The 9,584-nt window shown below is 44.8% G+C and overlaps 1 protein-coding gene across 8 annotated transcripts in view; it reads left to right on the forward strand.

Moving 5' to 3' along the window:
- The window catches only part of LOC144728410 (tumor protein 63-like), a 44,837-nt gene extending 35,912 nt beyond the window's left edge, over nucleotides 1-8,925 (forward strand). For all 8 annotated transcript variants that reach the window (XM_078607830.1, XM_078607829.1, XM_078607831.1 and 5 more), the window contains 7 exons: nucleotides 1,015-1,201; nucleotides 1,985-2,103; nucleotides 2,802-2,911; nucleotides 3,872-4,143; nucleotides 5,047-5,117; nucleotides 5,666-5,799; nucleotides 6,877-8,925. In XM_078607830.1, the coding sequence (XP_078463956.1) occupies nucleotides 1,015-1,201; nucleotides 1,985-2,103; nucleotides 2,802-2,911; nucleotides 3,872-4,143; nucleotides 5,047-5,117; nucleotides 5,666-5,799; nucleotides 6,877-6,946 (963 nt within the window). In that variant the 3' untranslated portion in view covers nucleotides 6,947-8,925. The remainder of the gene's footprint in view (nucleotides 1-1,014; nucleotides 1,202-1,984; nucleotides 2,104-2,801; nucleotides 2,912-3,871; nucleotides 4,144-5,046; nucleotides 5,118-5,665; nucleotides 5,800-6,876) is intronic.
- Nucleotides 8,926-9,584: the final 659 nt, after the last annotated feature.

The following is a 9,584-nucleotide window of genomic DNA, read 5'->3' on the forward strand; positions in this document are numbered from 1 at the left end:
GCTATATCTCTGCAACCACGAACCGCCCATGACTGAAACTCTTAACACTTGAAAGGGCGGGGCATAGAGTTTCAAATGATTACCGCTAGATGCCTCTCCCAGCGCACAAACAGCCCCTAGCCTTAGTCATCCGCAAGATGGCGACCCCGCAACACAAGGCATTTTGCGTTCTGCAATTCAGCAAGACTGAATCCGTAATTGCGGTGCAGCGTGCGTTTCAACGGCGTTTTGGCATTGATCTGCCAATGTCAAAGAGCATTCGTCGTTGGTACCGACAATTTGAGGAAACGGGCTGTTGATGTAAGGGGAAGAGCACAGGGCGACCACGCACCTCAGAGGAAAACGTGAGAAGAGAGGCGTTTGGGACGAATTCAACTATTGTCTCGATGTTGTCCGTACAGCAGGTGGGAGGGCACATCGAGCATTTGTAAAATTTTGATTTAAAGCTTTCGTGACTGCAGGGATTCATCTTCTTGGTTCTTTCGGTAAAGTCACGTAGAAGGGATATAATAAAATAATAAAAATAAAACATAATAAAATTGTAAAATGGTTAGTAAAACTTGAGAACTCATTAAGCCGTTTGTAACTTTTTGTGTAATTGTAACATGTTGCCATCGTGAAATATACGGCTTTGAAATTGTGTTCATCATTTTTAAACACCCTGTATTTGGAGTTTGCATGTTTTCCCTGTGGTCACGTGGATTTTTCTCCAAGTCCTCCGGTTTTTCCCTCCACATTTAGAAACATGCGATTTAGAGTATTTGGCTGCTCTAAGTTTCCACGTAATAAGCCACTTTGTTGAGCTGTCTTTTGTGGTCAGGTCACTTCTGAAAAAGCTAAAGAGCTCATTGCGCCTTACGTGGGGAAAAAAAAGTGTCGTTTTTAGTTTATGTATGTTGAACTTCATTCACACTGTACGTAGCCACCGTGTTCATCGGTGCTTGCCAACACCACTTGACCTCAACGGTCTGTTAAGGCTATATGGGGGGGGATCTGTGTTTTTACCTTTTGCAGTACTCGCCCGACCTCAACAAGCTGTACTGCCAGATCGGCAAGACGTGCCCGGTGCAGCTGCGCGTGGCGACCCCGGTGCCGTCCGGTTGCGCAGTGCGTGCCATGCCCGTGTACAAGAAGGCCGACCACCTGACCGAGGTGGTTAAGCGGTGCCCCAACCACGAGATCTCCAAGGAGTTCAACGACGGTAACGTTTCACTCGCCTTCGTCTCCGTCCTGTGGTTAACGATGAAATAACATAATCGCATGAAGTATGATTGGGCCAATTAACAGGTATATGATAAACACTTCTTCTTATTTCGTATGGCTGATGTAGATGCGGAGCAACAACTACAATTTCACTTTGAGGTGTGTCAGGATTAACAGAGTTGAATTGCCGTGATGGCTCCTTCGTATTTGTGGATCGGGCATCGCGTCGTTATATGGTCTGTTCTGGATGACTACAGTCGTGCACTACTGGGGAGTTTTAAATTTTCCATATGTGCATCAGGTATCCGCATCTACTGCAATGGTTTGTGGAGCTGATGTGGTTTAGGGGTGGACCGTGAGCTTCGTGGAAGATCAAACCCAGGTATCTTCTGATATACTCAATGATACATAGGTCAGCCACCTTTATAACCAAGGTGAAAGCCAATTGACGTAAGTCTTTGGCAGGTGCAAGGAAGTCCTAGGGTTTACCCAGATGGCTCGGCAGTAAAGCGTGTTGCTAGCAATGGTAAGGTTGCAAATTCGAATCCTGATTGGGGGTGGGGGTGGGGGGTTACCTCAACCCATAATCATCCTCTGGTGTCGTTAAAATGAGTATTATTATTTTAGTTGTCCGATGGAGAGAACCCCTCGCCAGTAGGAATGTGGAATTTTCACCACCGCCTCGGAACTATTATAAGCAGGAGTTGAGCGCCACCTCGACGATCAACTTGAGCAGCAGAAACACGTGAGTAATCGCAGCTTCTGCTACTTTTGTGCGCAGGAAACAACCTGGCCCCGCCAAGCCACCTCATCCGGGTGGAGGGCAGCGTCCAGGCCGACTACGTGGACGACCAGAACACGGGCCGCCAGAGCGTGCGTTTGCCTTACGAGCCCCCGCAGGTATCCACTTGGCGTCAGCCGCTTGTCTGAGTGGCCCGGAAGCTCAGGAGGATTTGGGGTTGCTCATTCATCGTCGAGCTGTTGAGCATCCTGTCCGAATAATATTTACAACATCTTCTTGGTTCTTTCGGTAAAGTCATGTAGAAGGGAAATAATAAAAATAAAACATAATAAAATTAAACATAATAAAATATTTTATTATGGTTTATTTATAATTCAATTTTTATTATTTTATTATTTCCCTGTTGTAAATATTCGATTTAAAGCTTTCGTGACTGCAGGGATTCATCTTCTTGGTTTTTTCGGTAAAGTCACGTAGAAGGGAAATAATAAAAATAAAACATAATAAAATAAAACATAATAAAATATTTTATTATGGTTTATTTGTAATTACATTTTTATTATTTTGTTATTTCCTTTCTACGTGACTCTACCGAAAGAACCAAGAAGATGAATCCCTGCAGTCACGAAAGCTTTAAATCGAATATTTACAACAGTCGCCCCGTAATGTTGCCTTCATTGATAGACACTTAATGGCAGTATTAGGCCACCGTTTCCTGGATGTCGAATAGTACACCCAATCTGAATGATTACATCCCTACTTAATATGCTGTTGTAAAACAACCAGTCCTGTGAATGGTTGCTGATGTCTCTGTGCCCAACGCTCTGCGTTCTCTACCTGTGTGTGTGTTACCCAGGTGGGCACTGACTTCAGCACGGTGCTGCTCAATTTCATGTGCAACAGCAGCTGCGTGGGTGGCATGAACCGCCGCCCCATCTCCGTCATCATCACTCTTGAAGCCAGCGAGTGAGTGCCAGTAACAATTTGCCGTTTTAAATATTCCAACTGCGGTCAACTCTTGCCGGACGTAAAGAAATGCACGCATATTACACAACATGTTAATGCGTGTTATTTGGCCATTTACTAAGGATCAAGACAGTGGTGACTGGTTACACGTGAGAATCACAATACAGTAAAACCTTGGATTGCGAGCATAATTTGTTCCGGAAACGTGTTTGTAATCCAAAGCACTCGTATATCAGTTGTGATCACGTGACACTCGGCAGACAAAGCGTATACACGCACTACTCGTATTGCAAGACCTCGCTCGTTTATCAAATTAATATTTATTTCAAAATTTTGCTCGTCTTGCAAAACACTCGCAGACCAAGTTACTCGCAATCCAAGGTTTTACTGTATTTATTATTACTCGAGGAATCCGATGAGCTATAAGGCTGTTTTTTTACAGATGTCCAGTAATGGCTGGTCAGAACGTTAACACTTGCACGCTGATGTAATAGTCAGTACATTGGACTTGCAATTCAAAGGTTGTCGTCGATTCGATGCCATCTTATCTTGCAGTGCGGCAGTTATATAATTGGTTGCACCTCAGTTGGTGTACGCCCCCGTGTGGTGGAGTAAAGTGCACAGTGCACTTACCTCCTTGATCTCTGGCCAGCCTTGATGAGTCAGCCAGAGTAAGAGGCCTTTCCACGAGCATTGGTATAAGCAAGCAGTTTATACGGCTGCACCCTTACCTTTTTACACACTTGATGACCTGTTATGCTATTGATTACATTTGTGTCAGTGCAGTCATTCTTGAGCATCTTCTGTTCGTGATTTCGTGAGTGTGTAAAGAAAAGATCAGTTTGTGTGTGTCCCTGTTGTTGGTCCACAACATTCATTCTCCATCACCTTACCCCCCTCCACCACCTTTTACCCCCATCCCCACTCACTCATGGGTGACAACTCTCCCACCACCTGCAGTGGCCAGGTGTTGGGCCGCCGCTCCTTCGAGGCCAGAATCTGCGCTTGCCCCGGGCGCGATCGCAAGTCGGACGAGGAGAACTTGCGCAAGCAGGAGCGCGAGCAGGAGCGTGAGCAACAGGGGCCCGCGCGTGTGACGCCGCCGCCGCCCCCGCCGCCGCTGGCTGTGAACGGCGGGATCAGGAGCAGCCTGGTGCTGCCTGCGTCCGGTCAAATCACGCTGAGCTCGGACAGCGAGGGCCCCTCCGTACGCGTCTTCACTGGGAAGAGACGTGAGCCAAGTTTGTGTGGTGGTGGTGGTGGTGCTTGATTTTTTTCTACGTTTGTTTTGTGTGTTTAGCAGATGTGTAACACTTGGGGGTGGGTGGGGGGGGGTTACCCTATTTATGTTGAACTTTTTTCGCACTGTACTTAGCCATCCAGCCAGCTCTTAAAGCATCTCTGCAACTATTTATTAATTGTTTGTATTATGAGTGTAAGTTCACTTGTAATCTTATGCATTTTTGCACACGTGAAATTTAGTTGCTCGTTTTTTTTTCTCCCAGAAATGTTGGCTCGGAAAACAAGCCCTGATTTGAACATTATGTCTGGGGAATTAAGAGTTCGCTGTAAGTAATAGCATTTTGCAGGGAGGCATCCCTTGTGTATAGCGGGGGGATTCCTGTATTGCAGGGCCCCCAGGGGAGCATTCATGGCCAGAATTAGAAAAGCAGGAACAGGTGGGCACGAGTGCTGCACCGCCTTTTGAGCAAAGCTCCTGCCATCTGCTGGTCGAAAGTGGCCACGCAAGCAGAGGCGACGTCTAACCTTTTAAACTATAAATCTTGACTTAAAGCTTTCGTGACTGCAGGAATTAATATTCATTTGGGTCTTTTGGTAAAGCCACGTAAATAGAAAAAAATAATAAAAATATCACGTTGTTTCGATCACAAGACAAGCAATCGTCATCAGGTGAAAACTATACTTTGTAAAACCTCGTTATTTCGGTATTTGAGATTTCTTAATTGGGGATAATTCGGCATGGCTGTGCTTTCGGCATATATACAGTTTTAGTAATTCGCCGTGAGCCGAATTGCCGGATGCATGTGTAAGTAGAGAAGCTAATTGCTGGCGGATGCCTTAATTCACAATGAAATGCAAGCAAATGTGGAGTGAAATTGTGTTTGCCCCCACAGTTCGGAAGGCGCATTACCTCCCCACAAAGCGTTCTCGTCCAGACGAAAAGGAAGAACTGTTTCTCATCCCGGTATGATGCATGCACTCCCCACCCATCCTTCCTAATGCTTTCCAACAAAAGTTGAAAATAATACTCTGTCTGCCTTTATATCCATCTGTGTGTCTCCAACATGGGTCGATGATAATTCTCTTCAGGATGATCTCATGTAAATTAAATCTTAGTTTAAAATTGTGTTTCTGTTAAAGACAAAGTTTAGAAAATCGGGTAAATAGTTTTTTAAGGGAGTGCACAAACGTTAGAGTTTATAATACCAGCAATAACGGATGAGCATTTTCGGCCATCACATTTTTGTCACATGCCATGTGCACACACTCGCCTCACCACGATATGGTCATCTCTCCACGGCGTATCTCGCGCGCCACGTGATATCGCATTTCGTGTCTTGGAAGGTTACATTAATATAGCTGCTATTTCCAACGCATGTTGGAAAGCATTTTACAGGATAAATGCGTATGCATGTACTTGGGTTTTTTTCATTATTACCCACAGAGCATGTTGTTCCGTGCTGTCTTCCAACACTTAACCAGCTGACTTGCTGTCCCGTTCGACCATCCTAGGTGCGCGGTCGTGAGAACTACGAGCTGCTGCTACATGTGAAGGAGAGCCTGGAAATGAAGCAGTTGGTGCCGCAGCAAGCCATGGAGACGTACCGCCAGCAGCAGCTGCACCAGCAGCAACAGCTCGTGCCAAGGTGAGGTGTGGTGCAGAGTATGTGTATGAGTGTGTGTGTTTAACAGTGGGGAACAGAAATGGAGCGATTGCACTGCGAACCCAGCACACCGAGTGCGATTCCAGATCATGGCTAACACTGATGACTATTATCTTAACTGGTACAGGGCTTCCCCCAGGTGGACTCGGCCTACAACGAGTACCTGGTGGTACGTGTAATCATTGTCACTCTGGAGATAAGTTGGCCAGGCGTGGTGCTGGTCACCCACTCGCTTGTGCGCTGTGCCAGCCTTCATCGCTACTCACTTGCCTCATCAGTCTGTAAAGGCAAAAAATGGGGGATCTTTGTCTTTGTTATTACAGCTGCAATCATGATAATTGGTTTTTTACCCTTCTATCTGGCAACAAAACTGACACCTTTTTTACAAGGAGTCATGTTTGCATAGACCACAATACCTGCAGTCATAATGCAAACAAAAAACATAACTCTGATAATGTGCACTGTCCTTGAAGTTGATTGGTCCACACCCGAGGACAGCTTTCCTTAGAGCCTAGTCTCACATGGGTTGGACAAGATGACGCCAAAAGGCGTTTTGGTGGAGCGAGGCGTAAGGTGGCGGGGCTTATACCTCCTATATTGAAATTTTTTTTTACAAAATTTGTGGGAGCATCTTCTTGGTTCTTTTGGTAAAGTCACGTAGAATGGAAATAATAAAATAATAAAAATTTAACAGAATAAAATACAATTCTCACGACGTTTCGGCCACAACGCAAGCAGCCGTCCTCAGGTGAAGAACAGGTCTGTCGGAAAGACAGCGTATATTTAAGCTGGTTTAGAGGAGGAGGGAGCCTTGACAAAGGACTTTGCATATCAACAGAGGAATTTAGCATATTTATGGAAAATTCAGATATGGAATTAGTCACTACTTGTGGAATGTGTAGGAGGTGGGAGCATTTCCGTAAAGTCGGATTTCGGTAAGTTGGGTCTTCCGCAACCCGGGGACTTACTGTAAACACTTGATGATGACTGTTTTTGTTACAAATTTCGTTTAAAAAGAAAAAGTAACACTGTCCAATTTCCCTTGCCCCCCCTGCGTAGGATCATGAAGGCACTTGTGAAAAAGGAGCATATGGATAAGAAAGACGATAAGAGTCCACCAGAGAAGTAACAAGCCTATTTTAAACTAAAAAAATTGCTGGTGCAAATTTATTTTTTAATTGCGCCAAAGGAGGAGGGTACAGATGACTAATTGCGTCCAGAGTACATGCGTGTTGTGCATGTAATTTTTAGTGACGTTTTGTACAATCACTTGATAAAATCTGTACATCACCACTTGTTTGAGTGACGCTGCGTCGCATTAAAAATCATTGGGGCCTCCCTGTTTTTTATAAGATCAGAATTATGACATCGCAATGTGGTTTTCTTGCAAAATTGTTTTGTGTAGATGTTTTAGTGCATTCAATGATATAGACATGGTGGTGCCACTGTGTGTGGGGAAACTCTATCTGATTCGTCCATCACACTTGATCAATGTTATCTCAGAACAGTGTTCTCTGTACGTACAGTTATGAGCAGCAACAGCCACAAGAGGTAGTCCCTCGTGCCTAGTGCCAGCGTCGGAAGAAAATATAGCAGTTTTGGGTACGGTGTCGTCCGACCGTAATCCAGCTGCCCCTCATGTTGTGGGGGGGGGGGGGTGTATCGCTTTAAGATGGGAGCGATGCTCCCCCCAAGTGTCAATGCTTGCCAGAGATTGCCTCGTCTTGAAGCCAGCAGGGTATATAGCCATGCTGCATAGCAGCTGTATGGACTGACCACACGTGCAAAAAGTTAATCCCTGTATCGAACAACAGCAAAAACTTGATGGATGATTTGCAATTTGTGGTAAGGCACTCTGGTTTTCCTCTGAGAATTACGATCACAGCCAGAGGCTACTGGAGCCTTTTGAAACGTTTAAGAGACTTGACCTGAGACTGGAGTTGTGGGGAACAGTTTCATCAACCCCAACTTCGTGTTACCTCACTGAGCCTCAAGTGTGAGCAGAATGCAAGGCAGAAGAGCGTTATCGAGGCCTTGGTGTACGTACGGGCACGGATGTGCTGTACGGTTGGTTTTAAGTAGTGGATGTTTTTTTCAAGGTGGTTATATGGGGGTTAACGCGCTTTTGTGCTGCGTGGTCTGAGTTTGCCTGCCTGCAAAAAGCAGCCTCCAGAAGTGTTTGCAGAAGTAGACGATCTTATAATATATATAAAAAAACACCTTGAAAACGCAGTGTTCCGCAACTAATTACACTTGTGCCGTGTTTATGTTTAATTGGTAATGGAGCATTCCATTTTTTTTCTTCTCTGAAAGGTGAGCCTATGTGTTACCACCGAAGAGGGCTTTTTATGTTTTATATTAACTTTTAGCTTTGTTACAAGATGTTTGTAGTAGTTTTTTCGTAGTTTCGAAATACTGTTTCGTAGCTGTTATTTTGTACATGGTAAGAATTAGTCCTTAGGAATTTCTGATTACTGTTTTGAAACAGACATTTCTTAGACTCCGCCGGTTGTTTTTCTGATGTGTTTTTTACTCTGCCAAACCGCTGCTTCTGCCATTTGAAGTACACAGTACCATACATTACAAACGATACGGGTGCATTTCCTCACTTTTCACACATCACTGCCATTTTTCTACTGAATCAAATTGAAGTCAAGCAAATATGTACTTTCCACTTAAGTTCATGCTTGTGTGGCAGGTCCACAGCTTTTGTAGCAAGTAAATTATGCCTCCACAGCATTTTTATTTCACTTGAATCGTTTCATTTATGTTGAAAGCTGTTTTATCATCCTGGGCCTATTGAATCCACAAATGTATTTACAAGTGCACCTTTTTAGTCTTCGGATATATTCATATAATATACCGATATAGGTTTTAAAAGTTTTAAATATTAGTAAAATGAAATATAGGAAACCAGAATACATTGTTTTCTATGTTTAATGTCTTCCCATTGCCAATGTGTTGGATGGTGCATCGTTAAGAATCCAGGTTTTTTTTTTATACTTGCATGGATTAATGCTGCTTAGATTGACACATGAAATTGACGTTAACATGCTTTTGCTTTCAGCTACTTAGAAATGTTTACGATAATAAAATAAATAAAAAATATTGATATTGTATCTGTATTTTTTTCAATCACACATGCACGTGATGGATGTCACAGATTTTGGTGGGGAAAAAAACATGGTTTTATTCTCCACTTTAAACCAAACTGCACTGGGTCCGTGCCGAACCAACCTGGCGCAGAAGGCGCGAGCTTTCCCCCCCCCCCCCACAACAAACGCCGAACGGTGCTGCCAACATAAGCACGCAACAAAGAGTTGAGACGCATGTGGATCATGCAGCGAGTGACACGGATCGGGGTTTACTGACATGTCGCACATAATAGATTCCGGTTGCTGAACGAATACATTGTAATGTCGAGCTCGTTACGCACGAAGTGCTTGCCACAAAACATTCCTGCGGAGGGAGCTGGTAAGAACGTTGGGTTGCTCGGTCAATGGCCAGGGTCAACGGCGGCGTGGTGTATTCCGCAAATATGGCCGACTGAGGGCGGGCACAAGCCGGTGTGAGTTGGTTAAACATTGATAAGGGCACCACGGGGTGACCAGCCCCTCCCCACCCAGCCCCAGCCCCACCCCCTACCCAGCCCCACCCTCTCCACCCAGCCCCTCTCCACCCAGCCCCACCCCTCCCATTTTTGGATGCACGACGGACGGACACAATAATCCCCTGTGGGCTGATGTAACCAGGAGGTTCCTACCAGT

The sequence above is a fragment of the Lampetra planeri genome, chromosome 28 (genome assembly GCF_965212315.1).
Source record: "Lampetra planeri chromosome 28, kcLamPlan1.2.h2, whole genome shotgun sequence".
In the NCBI taxonomy this organism is placed as follows: Eukaryota; Metazoa; Chordata; class Hyperoartia; order Petromyzontiformes; family Petromyzontidae; genus Lampetra; species Lampetra planeri.